The sequence below is a fragment of the Falco punctatus genome (assembly GCF_963210335.1).
Source record: "Falco punctatus genome assembly, chromosome: 5".
In the NCBI taxonomy this organism is placed as follows: domain Eukaryota; kingdom Metazoa; phylum Chordata; class Aves; order Falconiformes; family Falconidae; genus Falco; species Falco punctatus.
The window spans coordinates 86,756,848-86,771,791 of record NC_137584.1 but is presented as its reverse complement, the minus strand read 5'-3'; the positions used below and the strand labels follow the sequence as shown (position 1 = coordinate 86,771,791).

The window sequence follows — 14,944 nt, the reverse complement described above, 5'->3', positions numbered from 1 at the left end:
TGGGTATAGACATATATACGCTCTCGGAACATTTAAACGGTCCTTTCCCCTCAACACCACGTAGTCAGGTTCTGAAAGAAGGATGCTGCAGAGAGAGCTTATGGGGCTTGTGGGAATCCCTTGTTAAAATTCTGCCATCCCATCCAAAAGAAGAGTTATCATGATTCCCCTCTGCCTGTGGGAGCTCATCCTCTCAGCGGGTGTTGCAAATCATCTCTGCCAGACAGAACACGCCCTTGGCAATTAGAGAAGCAGCAAGGTTCATATGATGGGATTTCTCTTATTCTTTTTTTTTTTTTTTTTTTTTTTTTTTAAGCTCTGCACTGTCTGATACTGTCCCTGGTGTTCATTTACCTGTTTTAAAGAGGAAGTTCCTGGGAAAGATACCCTACTCCAACTAATCCACAGTGTTACACCGGAAAAGTGGGACATTTTTGAAGAGGAAAGCAGAGACCTCACCAACAAGTGCATCTTGTATTATACTGCTTTGCCAAAAGACATTGCATCCCTTTGTGGCTTGGAAGATGGAAATTAAAAGTTTCAGTCCTTTACATGAGAAAATGCAAAGGGCACGTTTCCACATGCCCCCTTTCTTTGTGGCCATTCAGTTCTACCCCACGGAGCCACAGCATTTCCATGAGAACATCTTCTTGAAAGCCCAACAACACGTTGCCAATAGGAAATGAAGAGGAAAAAACTTTCTTCACATTGGTGTAAAAACAAAGCTTACATAGTTTCAACAGTTCCTTTTACCTCTGTTTCCAGTGCATTTTTACAGATGCTTTCAGGATATGTACTTTGGTGTGATGTCAAAAAGAAACTTGTCTTGGCAAAGGAGCTACAGAGCTTGCTTATATAAATTCTAAAACACTGTAATTAAACAAATTAACTATTAAAAAAGTAGGTAACTGGTTTTATTGTGTGTCCTCCCTGCGTTTTATCATAGGTGTTCTTAGATTAGATAGGTGGGGGTTTTCAGAAGACAGACTATTGCCCATTTGAGCTTTGTACGGCTGCTGCAAGGCAAAGGTGGAGAGCAGCCCCCGCCGTGCCCCCGGGTGAGGAGTGCTGGCTGAGGCTTCTGATGGGAACACACCAGGCTCAAACAGCTGGACCTCAGACTCAGGCCAGCCTCTGTAAACTGAGGAACAGCTACCCTGAGCAGCTGATGTGTCTGCTCATGTCCCCTGAAAGTCAACTAACTGTAGTTCTGATAAGGCCATGGAGCTCTTCTTCCTTCTCTCTCTTCTTTCTTTCCTTTATTCTCTTTCTTTCTTGTCTTTCTTCCTTCCTTCCTTTCTTTTCTTTTTTTCTTTTTTCTCTCTTTCTTGCTTCCTTTCTTCCTTTCTCTTCCTTCCTTTCTTCCTTTCTTCTTTTTATTTTTCTTCTTCCTTCCTTCCTTTTCTTTCTTTCTCTTCCTTCCTCTTTCTTTCTTCTTTCATTTTCTTTCCTTTTTTTCTTTCTTCCTTCCTTTCCTTTTCTTTATCTTTCTTCCTTCCTTCCTTTCTTTTCTCTTTCTTTCTCTTCCTTCCTTTAGTTTTTCTTCTTTTTTTTTCTTTCTTTCTTTCCTTCTTTTTCTTTCTCTTCCTTCCTTTCTTCCTTTCTCTTTCTCCTGTTCTCTTACTTACTTTCTTCCTTTCCTTCTTCTTTTTTTTTTTTTTCTTTCTTTGTCTTTCTTTTCTGTTTTCCTTCCTTCCTTCCTTTCTTTCCGGGAACAGGTTAACTCAAGGCCCCTGTATTTAAAGTGGTCTTTTCCCCACTACACAATTTCTCCAGGAAGTTCTCCCCTACTGATCTCAGCAGTTGCTGGTAAAACATTGTACTTAGCTTAACCACGAATCTCTGCAACTTTGATGAAGCCCAAAGAACTAGAGAAAGGTTCTCTGCTTTCCATCAAGCTGGAGTTGAATTTGAAGGCATCTCTCTGTCTGGGGGAGCTCTGGGGAATGGCATCGCTTCTCAAGGCAACAACTTAACAACAACTTAACACCACATGAAAACTCACTACGTTCTGGGGGTTTTATTTTAGTTTTGTCTGTGCGATAATCAGTGCAACCTCACCAGGCAAGTATTTCAACAAAGTGGTCCTTAAAGTTGAACTACTGATTTTTAATTGGCTGTGTTACTATAAATTAAAATGAAGCTAAATTTCAGCCTTTGTTACTAGCTTCCATCTGGACCATACCACATCCCTAGTATTCCATCACTGTAAAACCTGAACTCTTGTCATGCGTACAGCTTAGGTAACTTGCACGTGTGGAAGACCTCACATGGAGAGCTTCAAATTCTTATATTGTCAGCTCCAAAATCACCCCTCTGGAAAACCTGAGAACTCCACTCCGGTTATGGTAATCCCTAGGCTGGTGTCCAGGAAAAGGCATGGCTGCACACCGCAAAGCAAAGCTTAGGACCTGTTCTGCACCGAAGGACGCTGTTACCTTGGTGGGAAAGAGACTCCTGTTGGCCACAAATATTCAAAGGCTTTGCTCTACATGACGCATCTTATTTCACACTGTTTCTTTCTATGCTATCATTCAGGCAGGGATCTGCAACAGCCAAGCTTGTTGGAAAAGGGCTTCTAAAAGGAACAGAGCCCAGGATAAAAGGAATCAGGTTAGCATATGTAATCACAGAAGCAACATGTGTTGTGTTTTTAAGGCTGCAGTGTTTCCAGGATAACGGCAGGAAGAGGTAATTTTAACCCTCCATGCAGTAACACCCTAGATTTCTGCTTTTTGTACTCCAAACAACATGGAAAAGTTCCGTCTGCTCACGCTTGCTGAATCTTGCTTGCTTGCATTACTGGAGACAAAATGAACTACCTACTCACATGGGGTTACATTTTCGGTCGTTTCAGTGCCACAAGTTGCATGCTGGTTGCACACATCTCTGTCAGCTCTACCAGAGATGAGGCTTCATTTAAAGAGACTAAAAGGTTTTTACAATGAACGCCCCGTGAGCCAGCGCATCGCTCTTCCTGCAGCTCTTCTGCAGACAGAACTGCCTTTGAAGTCAATGGGAGTTCTGCCTGAATAAGGACTTCAGGATTTGGGCCCCAGGATATAAACGCTGTGATCAGTCTTTTGAGCATAATGAATAACATTTTCTTGGCTTTCAGAACTATGCTAAGCCAAATAGTAGCCCCAGGGATTCAAAATCAGTTAAACAGGAGAATCTGCTTTGTTTCAACCTACATCTTTATTTAGCTTTTAAATCAGCATCATCCCCATGCCTAGTACTGACCTGCCCCCCCAAAACAACCCTCCAACAATAAGACCAGATGTTTCAATAGTTTTACAATCAGACTTATCACGGAGTGAGACACTGTGAAGCAGAGCTGGGTTCTGTGGAAAACAAACAGCCTTGCTGCAGACCAACCTGCTTAGAAGCTGCGACCTGAAGGTACGGTCTGGAACAAGAGACTTGAAGGCTGAGAAATTTATTAATTATGTGACAGGGAGGTCTGTAGGCACTGATTTTTATCAGAACATCATAGTACCAGACACTGTGCAAACATCAGAGCCAGGAATACAAAACGTCCGACAGGCAAGACAGATACCCTCCGTCTCCTATTCCTTGTAATTACTTTGACTTTATAGGTGGAAGGTTCAGCTAGGGAGAGATTATACGACTTTCTCAATACCTCTCACAAAGTCTAGAATGAAACCTGCCTGCCAACCTGGTGCCTTGCTGTCGAGACTACGCTCCCCCTTTTCAACAACGGTAACAGCAGATGACAGGATTTAAAGAAATCATAGCTCCTCGTCCCCATCCCAGCCCCGGCTGAACTCCAGCATCCTCAGCCACTTCCCCCTGAAACCGAAGGCCTGGGATCCTCCCGATATCTGTGATGAGTTTTTCCAGGGCTGATTTCAGTGGTGGCAAGTCTAGATCAGGTGATAAACGCCACCCTGTCATGGGCAGCAACATGGGGCAGAGCAAAACTCTCTGGCATTTTCAACCCTCGCAGGCCAGCACGCAACTGGCTTAATGAAATGAGGTGTAAGAGAACCAGGAGAAAAGACAGAGTCAAACAAGACAAAGGAGGGAAAACATTGCAAGTTCTTCTTGCCTGAACAGAGGTAAGAGCCTTAACATTTTGCAGGCTCTTACCTCTGGGAAACGTGGGTGGAGGTGCACTGGTGGACAGCCCAGTCCCCTTCCCGCAGTGCCCATAGCCCTTTGGTGGCCGCAGCAACTCCTGTTTCTGCCCAGTCCATAGGGAGTGTGAACGGACTGTAAATACCACGGTGGCACATGCAGCAACAGGGAAGTGTTGAAGCCTTCAGGTGCGAATGTATACGAGACTGTCACTACCAGGCAGAAAAGTGTTCTGGAGAAGCAACCCCAAAGCTGATGAGGAAAACATAAAAAGCGATGCGGTACCTTGAATACAAGCAGCAGGGCTGCCAAACACAAAGTCAGCAGCTGGAAGAACTCCTCCACAGTATCGATAGCACTGAGGAGAAGGTCTCCACCACATACCAGATATGCCCTGGCACAGCTGAACCTACTGAAAGTTTTAAACAAGTGAAGTCTTGTCCAGCCTACAACGCGCAGCAGTGATGTAAACAGCCTGCTGATTCAGTTGTATTTGTAGATGGTTTCCAGGGTTTGCTTCTTTGATTTCTTCTTTTTCTTTTCTGTTTTCTTTTTTACATCTGGGTAATGAGTTCCCTTCCCTCTCCCTCCTTCAGCTAGGTCAAAACCCCTCTGACTTCCCCAGTTTCTTCAAAGCCTTGGCTCTGCTTCCCTGTGTGGATGTAGTCCAGGTGCCAGGCTGGTTCCTCCCTAGAGGCTTCCTGGTGCGATGATCTGCTCCCTTATCTGGGTTCCTGATCTTGAGGGTAGAGGCAAAACAGCCAGCAAGGAGAGGCATGTAGCAAGAGACAGCTCAGGACCACTCAGCAGTTTGATCTGTCCACCTGAGTGAAGAGGATAATGTATTTTTCCATTCCAATTTAGAAGCTAAAAGGGTTTTTTTTAGTTATGGCAAAATGGTTCCCTAAACCCCCTCTCCTCCCTCTTCCCCTGGGGTGCAGGACCCCGCTCACCCGCAGGGAGCACAGTGACGCAGGGCACTCAGAGAGCCCATCCCAGGGAGCGTCACAGAGGTCCCTTGTGCAGCCCCCCAGCACCACAGGGAGACAGGTGGGCACGGCACGGGCTGGCAAGCGGTGCCAGACAAGGGCACCGGAGCAGCGTGTAGGGCACCAGAGCAGTGTGTAGGGCACCGCTCAGCTGCTGCCGGGGCAGCTGCCCCACAAGATGCTCGGAGCACCGCTGCACGAGCCCAGCTGGCAGGGAGCACGCAGCTTTCCGCATCCTACAGGGGCTGAGATTTGTTCGGGACACTCCCTTCGCCCCCCTTTTGGAAACTTGCTAGGCAATGGAATTTGGTTGCTTATGCTCAAAGTGAGGACTTGCTTTTATCTGTTCTGTTCCCACAAATCTTTCTTGGGGACAGGTATAAAGAAGATGGGGCTGGAGGCGTTGCTGTGTGATAAATTCAGGCACAACCCCATTTTCACTTGCCCAAATACCCTTACATTTGAGGACTGTGGGATAAAAAATAGTATCTGTATCATCAAAGGATACATGTTAAGATCCTATCTGCACTATGCATCGTAACTGTGGTACCTGGGTGTCCTGATTGATACAGCAGCAGCTGAGGTGGCCTCTGGGGTAGCACCACTAGGAACAAATTGTGCTCTCTCTGGAGCACTGCAAACTCTGGAATGATTTCCTGGTATCAGCATCTTCCTGCTGACATCCAAGATGAGGCTGACAGTGGCTCCAAGACTGCAGAATATGAATGAAACTTGTATTCACGCCAGCTGTGTCAGAAATCCAGTAAAACATACTGTCTATCCAATGGAAGAAGGATTATTATTTCTAGGGAAAATAATTCCAGCTTCCAAAGAGTGACTGAAGAAGGCTAATAAAAAATTTATTTTCTTAATTGGCCTTTGCTGCTCTTGCTTTAATCTTCAAAAACCTGTATCATCATGCATTATAACACTAATGATTACCGGTTTTTTCATTCTTACTGACAAAGAGATGAAATACACAGTAAATGTGTTAACGAGAGTGCACTGCAGGGTCTTGGGACCAATGCAACAGTGGGTCCCAGGTGGAAACCTAGCTTAGAACTGGGCAAATGTTGTTTACCTGCATTAACATTTTGTTGCCTTACCATTTAAGAAAGTATCAGTGACAGACAGCTTGGGTTAGAGCAGAAAGAGAATTTTTTAATAGGTCTCTCCCAGATTGCTTTTGCTTCCATCACCACGTTTAGATTCGTGCTAATCTCTTCTTTGCGAGACAGCTCCCTTGAGGCTCGGTATGAAAACAGCTCCTCCGAGCTTCCAGCTCCAGTGAAAGAAATGGGGAGAGCAAAAGACGTGACATGAGGAGCCTTGGGCTCTGTTCTCAGCTCTGCCACTAGAAGGGCATGACAGGGGGTAAGGCAATCAATGCCTCTGTGTGTCACTTACCCAGATTTCATCAGCCGATGAAGTCTGTTGATGACACAGAGCTGGGATACGGAGTTAAGACAGAGGAGTGGCAGGACACTGCACAGGAGGAAAACAAACTTGACAGGGAGTAGAAAAACAGAAATGGGGTGGAAGGTGTGGAGCGCGAATTGCAAGATGGTGCCTTTGAGGACCAGACCACAGAATCTTCTCCTACCTGCTGAGACCTCATCAGCTGAGGGCAACCACTGGTCACTTGTTAGAAGATGATGTACAAGGTAAGAATCCAAGGGAAAGAACGTGAACTCAAAGGACAACAGTACAGTAACAGACAAGAAAATGTTGAAGCTAGAAATGAGAAGAGCAATCAGGTCTGTGGTGGACTTCTAGCACAGGTGGTTGAGACACATATTCCACACTAACATATTTTAAAAAAATGGTGCTTCATCAGTTTACAAAACCCAAATTCTACTCCTATGATCCTAAGTTTTGAACCGTTTACGCTCCCAACTTTCAAACTGGTTATGAAAGGGGACTGTTTATTGCCTACAGAAACAGAAATGTTCTCAAGGATTACTTTGGTTGCAAATTTGACTACAACAATGGTTTGAGTGTTACCTGCATGTTTAAAATGGGAGCAAAATACATTGTCCCAGTGGAGGAGTAACACAAAATGGAACAAACTGGGCCAGTTTAATTGCCTATGATAAACAAAACACAAGTGTTTGACAAAAACTAGAAATTGTAGAAAGTTTATTTGATCTATTATATTATTTCAAAAGGAGTAACCTACCTGGTGCCTTATTAGTTGAACACAAAGAGGGATTACATTTAAATATAAAAGCTTTATCTTAGTAGAATGCCTTTGTGATTTTGGTCATCTTAAAATACTCACCTGCTTATGACCCGCTTTCACAGTTTTCACTTTCCATTAGTTTTTTCAGATGCAATTGTAAAGTCATTTCTTGACTCCATTAACATCATTTTTCCTGTTATTTTCAAACCAAATTCCATGATTTCTTTCCCAGACCTTACACAGTATTTCTGTCAAGAGCTCTTTTTTCAGGTGTGAATATATTTCAACATGTATACAGAACGCAAGGAAATATAGCTACACAGATTTTATTTTAATTATAAGCACAAAGTCACAACCTGAGCTTTGTTATACTTTAAAATACATATTCCAACTAACTGCCAAGCTACACTGCCGTTACCAAAAGGCATCTCCAACGCTGAAGGGGAAGATTTTAAGTTTCATCTACTGTCATCACTGAAATGTAGTCTCTGTAGCGAACAGTATTTGTTTCTGGATCTAGAGCCGTGGAGAGCATGTCCTCCATTTCTTCCTGAGTGAAGGGCTCACCTGAAAGACAGCAGAGAATAACGCTTTGTCTCAGTAAGTATTCTTTTCAGGGCTGGCAGATTACACCTCTGTTCCCTCACAAGGATCTCCTTTTGGTCCTCACACAGAGGAGAAAAGGAGAAATACTAAGGATCCAATTCCTTCACTCTTGCCAGTGTAAGCCCTGCCACACCAAGCGAGCTGGATCTTCTGATCGCCTTCTGGTCCACAGACTCCAAAACAGCCTGTTCCTCTCTGCCACAGGGATTTCGAAACAACCATTTTTGTCAGAATGAATTCTTCTAATGTGTACGTTAGAATTATTATCTCTCATTTGGCTATCCCTGCACTCATATTTACATCATAAAAGGCTTCTGGTTTTTCTCTTTTAGGAGCTTCAAAGCTGCTGATGGCCTATTTCATCCGTCTTTGAGAACACGGTTCCCATCTGAGGGTAGGTCTTGCGCAAAGCCTGCACATCATTTTGTACTTCAGGCAGGCAGGCATGAGTCAGCCGTGCAAGAAAAGCAGGCTCATCAAGGGATACTGAGGATTACATGATATACAACTTAAATCTGCTCTTGGAATCTCTTTGTTTGCATGCAGCACTAGAATTAAGATCAAGATAATGTAGGAACAAATAAGCACTGAAACTACTTGAAACATCTGGAAATCTAAAATACAGTTTTCAGGAGGACAGAAAAAAAGAGTCACATCCTTACAAAGCACAGAGATGTGCACAGAATCATAAAACACCGCACAAGATTGAATTATGACTCTTAATAATAATAATCTCTATCTCATAAAGTCTGCAAGCAAGCAGATAAATGTTCTTTCCCTGCATTATTCACCAGTGAAATGATGTAGTCTGCAGCCAGTCATCACAGCAACGGTATTTTTTGAAGAGAATGTATCTACTCCCGCAAGTTTTGGCATGCAGAATGAGGACCTCAAGCTGCCATGTACACATGTAATGTTTATTTACTTAAATACTGATATTACAAAAGTCATGTTACCTTCTTCAGTCAAATATTTGACCAGCTTCTCCTTAGTAATATATCCACATTTGTTCTCATCCAAAGCCTTTAAAGAAAAAGAATAAAACTTGTGGGTTTAACCATCCTGAATCAAGAATCAGCAACTTCTTTCCAGCAATTCAGTACTTGAATATTTAGTTACAGACCTCAAACGCATGTAGAAGAACATCTTCTGGAATAGGCCGGTAGCTGAAACCATTGAATCAGAAAGTTAAGTCACTGTTTGTCAGGCTGCTGTACTACTCTGAAAAAATAAAATATGAGCACCAAATGAAAGGAAAAACATATTTTCTATGAGAATTTACCAAGTTTGTCTATCAAACATTTAACTCCACCTTGACTTTTTGGAACTGTCCATATCGTTACCTCTTATGTCTTTTATTGTACTCCTGTTTAATTTTCCTTGTGCTAAAGAGCCAGATGAATGGCTTCTGCATGTCTGAGCTGGCTGAGTGGGTCAGCAGGAATCGGTAATAGCTGAATCATTCCACGTAAGACAATGCACTGAAAAGAAGGTGGCCAAAAGAAACCCCAACAAAGTTCTGTCCAGATATGCCAGACAACAGCCAACAGATCACCTAGTGGGACTCTGACAGCCTAATGATCTGATGATGAGCGAAGGAGGCTGGTAGCTACCAAAGAAAAGGTTTGTCACTAACAATTTCAGAGAGATGGCAGAACCGAGCACGTGTGTGCGTGCATGTGTGCCTGACTTCAGAGCTGGAAAGGAAGCCCTGTGCAGCAATGGAAACCTTCCATATCCCAGCAGACTCTCACCAACCCCCGAAAATACTAAAGAGAAGACACTGAAGGCAAGGAGATTCTAACTGCTTGATTGTTTCGTCCAGACCCGCCTCGCTCTTTTATTATCTAAAAATCAAATGTGCTAAGAAGAGGCCTTGTTTTTATGATCTAAATCTCATGTGCCCTTGGACAAGTGAACTATGGACATAGTGCCCAAAAGATAAAGTGGGTCTTGACAAGCCTGCAGTAGCCTGGGGAAAGTGTGTGAGGTTTTTATGTGTGTGTGTGTGTGTGTGTTTGTGTGGAGAGGGTGTGGAGGAGGAGCAGAGAGACCAGAGCAGCCAGGGATCATTTTGTGATCATCAGTGTGGAGCCAGAAATGTGCCAAGAAGGCCAGAGAAGGGGAAGGCGCAGGAACCTGAGAATGCAGCACACTTGCACCGGCACAGCAGAAACCCCAACACTGATGGCTGGTTCGTGTCCAGGCAGGGGCACAAAGGCTCTCAAACACAGCCCCACGTTGGACCCCGCAGCCTCTGGGCGCTGCCAGACAGTTTTGGGAAATCCTATAGCTATTTCATGTACCGAACACCTTCCCACCCTCTGTGCACAAAACAACTTCTCAGTATTGGACAAGACTGAGCCTCCCAAAACCCTTGCCTACCGTCTTTAAAACAAAAGACAAATTCCTTATAATTAATCTTGCTTTTAGTGCAAAATACCAAAATAGCACAGGTTGCTGTGTACATGCAAACATTTCTATGTACCTTTTAATATGAACAGCAAAAATAAACAGTGTTTTTGTTCTAGGCTTCTATTAGATCAGGAGGCATTTAGGGTGCTAGTTGTATACATTCAACTGTACCTGGCAGCCACTTTGAGACATGAATATGAAGCTGATTTATACAACTTATTAAAAACACACTGTAACAGACTGTGGTTCTCAGTAACTGTAACTCATATGTTCAGAGAAAGTAATGGTTATGACCTTAATTTGCATATAAAATATTTTAGAGACGCACAAAACATGTTGAATAGCAAGTTAATTCTGATTCGTATTAAAAATAAAAAAGCTACACATTATCATAATTCATGATTATAAGCTAGTATTATTTATATCATCTGTACAACATAATTCTGTGTAGGTGAAGTAATTTCAAAACAAAATCTATCAAACTAATGTAATCTGAGTTTAAATAACAAAAAAAACCCCCTGTACTCCTTCCAGTTACATAAAATGACTGTAGATGTATTTATTCTGAATCCACCCTGTCAATCTGGAATAAACTACAGACGCAGAAAAATCCACTTTCCATTACCTTCTGTCGAGTAGTACTTTTGTCATCACTGGAAGAAATTTTTCCAGATGAATGTATCCGGTTGGTTCTTCTTCTTCTACCTAAAAATAAAACTTAAGTATGGCAGGTTATATGACTCATTAGCAGACTAATATGAAAACCAGAAAACTGGGGTGGTTCCTGCATTAACATTACGGAGTTAGACTTTGAATATTTCTATCAGGCTTTTAGTATCACATGGCACCATAACATCTGTGTGAAATGATTGTGATTGAATAGGAAGAAAATCAAGGAAGAAATAATATCCCAGGCAAAATACAGACCTGCTATTATAGACACTTTCAACAAGCCAATGTTGCCCTCTTGTGCTTGGAAACCATTCACGCAAGGGAACGGGACGCCTGGTAACTGATCTTATCTCCCACAGCCACTCAGCAGAGGTTTAAACATTCAGACTGCGTTCATACTAGTAAAGTCTAGCAGAACCTGGCACATTCCCAGGCAGCGTGATGTGACCACCCATAACAGCAAACCATTAGCACGTTCCTTGACATGATTTTGGCCTGTGTCACCTAACACTGCCCCCAGCAGTCACCAGGCCTGGCTAGGACCTTGGGGACTTTTCCCCAGCAGGCTGCTTTGGGCAGCCACTCCACATAAAACATTCGCCAGGGTAGACATGAGCTGCTGTGTGCCAGCTGGCTTCGACACCCAGGGATGTTTCTGGGCATATTTAATGTGCTAGTTTGGACATAGCCCCAGCCTAGTACACCTCAAGGATGGAATTTGTTGCCTCCACATGTTTCATAGCCAAAGAGCATTGTCAGGGGAAAGACCAGCGAGGCAGGCAGACTGAGTCAGGGCAGTCTGAAACAGTCATAGGACAGCTCATAAAACGCTACACAAAGAAAAGCTTCCCTTTGCCTCCCAAATAAACTAACACGATTAGTCCCAAAACATCGGGGACTTCTAGCAGCATTCCCACTGCATTCCTGTACTTCCACAAGAGATGAGCAACGTGGTAAAAACTGCTGCCTATCATCAGGGTGCGTTCCCCTGTGAAAATTTCAAGTTTTACTCCCAAGGAGCCCTCTTGATGGAGCTAGCCTGTGCCTGTCTGCATTGAAACTGGATGCATGCCTTGTGGTCTCATGTGGCAGCAGTGACACCTTGCTAGGCTCTCCAAGACACAGCTCAGACTGAAAGAACAATCAGGCACCGATTTGAAACCTCCTAACTGAGCCAGGAAAAGACGAAGTAAGAAATCCTCCTGGGAGCTGGGTCAGAGCTGGGGTGAGGCCTGATACATCCAGTTGCTTAACCGGAGAGCTGCTGCCTGCTCTTTTCCAGTACTCTTGAAGGGGTTTGGTTGCTAGAAGAAGGAAGAAGGCACCACCTCCTGCTGCTTCAGTGTGGAAATTGGCTTGAAAAGGCACTTTTCCCCTTCTGTTTGGTGAGCCTAGCAGAAGGGATATTTAGCAAGGAAATGAAGCCGTTGCATGCTTCACGCTAAATCAAATAGTACCTTTTACCATTATGGAATCATTTGGTTTACTGCTTGATTGATTGAAAAGACATAAAAAAATACCTGGCAAAACTGAACTTTTTTCCAGTGACATTAACAGACAATACACTGAACTATTCCATGCATCGCAAATATTGAGATGTGTAAGTACACAGGACGTTTTAGGGAACATCTGTGCTTCAACTAGTTTTAGGTCAGAAGTCCATGGAGACAGAAAAAGAAATATGGCAGCTATTTATCTGAAGGAGAGAGATGTGTCTTATATTAAGCAGAACAACCAAAATCAAGGACCCAGAACACCCATGAAGGTCGCAAGTTATATAAACAATGTTTAAGAGCACAAAACCATTAGACCTGCTCATCCAAACAGTTGAAGGCCATCCCACTTTTCACACCAGAAGAACTCATCAGCAATGACCACTTCAGAGCTCAACATAACAAATACCTATGAAAGTATCAGCCCTCACTGACAAATCTCACGCAGATTTGCCTCTTTCTGTTGGTGTGCTGTTTGTATTTCACCTTCAGAAAGCAGTCTGCAGAAGAAACGTGTCCTTCCTGACAATGGACCTAGCCCTGGGAGGTGATGAGCAACTTCAGCTTCCTCTGAGCTGGAAAGAACAGCTTCCATTTCAGTGGCTCTACAGGCCCAGCAATATCTTGAACTGTTACAATTAGTCCTATTTCTAACATTGGATAGATATGTGAATTATTTGAAGATATTAACCTTGCTTAAATCAGTAAGTATTTGGATTTGCAGGTGTACGTATCCTCTTACCCTTCCTCATGCTTACTCCTGTTCAACACCTCATTTCCTATCGATGTTTTCCTTACTCTGTAATTTCCCCTCTTTTCACAGTGACTGTGACAATAACAGTATTTGCTTGTTCAGACTCCCTGAGTTTTGCTCAGTTTCTTTCCTTTGGGTAGATCCACAGCTCACATAACCACTGTGTTATAGCACCTGTTATGTTTCGTATCTCTGCTCTCACAGCCATACTATTATTGCCCACGTAACATTTGGGGACTTGAGTCACAGAGAAATAAAACCATTGTCCAGAGTTATCCAGGAGATCTGTGGCAGAGCAGTGCACCGAACCTGGGATTTCAAACTGTAAGCGTTGTAGTAACCCTCAGATTAGTTTTCACCTTCTCTAGGCTTATCATTTAATCTTAATTTTTTAAGTAGGCCTAAAGATATGATAGTAAGTACAGCATTTAGCATAAGGCAATATAGGAAACAATATCTGATAATTTTTAGAGACAAAATAATCATATGAATGCTGATTTGGCAATACAAATAATTTGAGGGCAACATATGCTAGTTTAGCTACAATAAGCCTAATAGCAAGATGGGATGACTGAGAGACACAAGTATGAGAAACAGAAATTAATCACAGCTTACAAAGGGCAAAAATACTAAAGAAATAGCTTGGCTACAAACCGGCCAACAGAGACAATTTTTACTTTATCTAGATTAAGATAAAATGGTATTACCATAGTCACTGATAATAGTATCTTACATAAATTAAGATACATTTAGTACTTTAATTTAATACCCTTATAATTAACAATTGCATGCATGTTATACTGTCGTATCTCAAGAATCTTCTGCCTCATAGCTGCATTGCATTGTACTTTGTTATGTATGCTGAAAATGGGGGGGCGGGGGGAATAGAAACTCCAATCTCTTTGGGTGGGGGAGGCAGGCCGTGAACACTCCTGGTTCCCCTGCACTGGGGCGAGGGGATGACCAAAGCATCCCCTTTCTTTTCTCCATTCTATATCTTGAGACAATTGCACTGTCCATTTGCTGCAAACAAAAATCTCTGTGGGCCAGGATAAATATCATCTGTATTAAGCACCTTAAATTCTCTTTCCATTTTGTCTTGTTTGTCAGTAGGAGCTGGGACAATCTGGTACTGAGAGTACAGAACCAGAGCAGACAGATTGCAGTATCGTGTTAAAAGATCTCTCTCCTCTGATGGTTCTCTGAACTTCCTCAGCTGAAGCAGCTGCGTCATTTTCACAAGACAGCACAAGATTTCTCACACTAAATTTTGATCTACAAGAGACCAGACAAGCCTATTGAGTAGAGACTACTACTGCAACCATCCAGATTTTTGTTGGGGACAAGGAGAAAAGACTAAGCGAGATCAATTCCCAGTATCCTGACCTATACATGAAAAAGAAAAATCCTTCCTCCACCTCTCAGCCCCAGTATCTTCCATTCCTTAAGGCAGCATATCAGTTTGCAAAAAGAATGCGAAGTATTTTTCCTACTTCTTTGCCCAATTTATTAACCATACCCTGCCAAGGCACCAACACACCATCCTTTCTATTACAAGCATGAGGTAAGGAGACAAAGACAGCGCAGGAAAAAATGGTGGAGAAATGTAACCAAGTTCCTTAGCCCTGTATATAACCAGGAGAATAACTCTTGCAAGTTTTATGTCTGAATTCTGACTTACAGGCTTACGTAATCAAGTAAAAAAAGATTACTGGCCTATAACTGAGAAATT

General features: G+C 42.8%; 1 protein-coding gene across 1 annotated transcript in view; it reads right to left on the bottom strand.

Moving 5' to 3' along the window:
* Positions 1-7,582: 7,582 nt before the first annotated feature.
* The window catches only part of DRC8 (dynein regulatory complex subunit 8), a 31,360-nt gene continuing 23,998 nt past the window's right edge, over positions 7,583-14,944 (bottom strand). Inside the window, exons 4-7 of the mRNA XM_080389160.1 lie at positions 10,919-10,998; positions 9,002-9,044; positions 8,835-8,901; positions 7,583-7,839 (exon numbers count right to left, since the gene is read on the bottom strand). Of these exons, the coding sequence (XP_080245286.1) occupies positions 7,724-7,839; positions 8,835-8,901; positions 9,002-9,044; positions 10,919-10,998 (306 nt within the window). The 3' untranslated portion in view covers positions 7,583-7,723. The remainder of the gene's footprint in view (positions 7,840-8,834; positions 8,902-9,001; positions 9,045-10,918; positions 10,999-14,944) is intronic.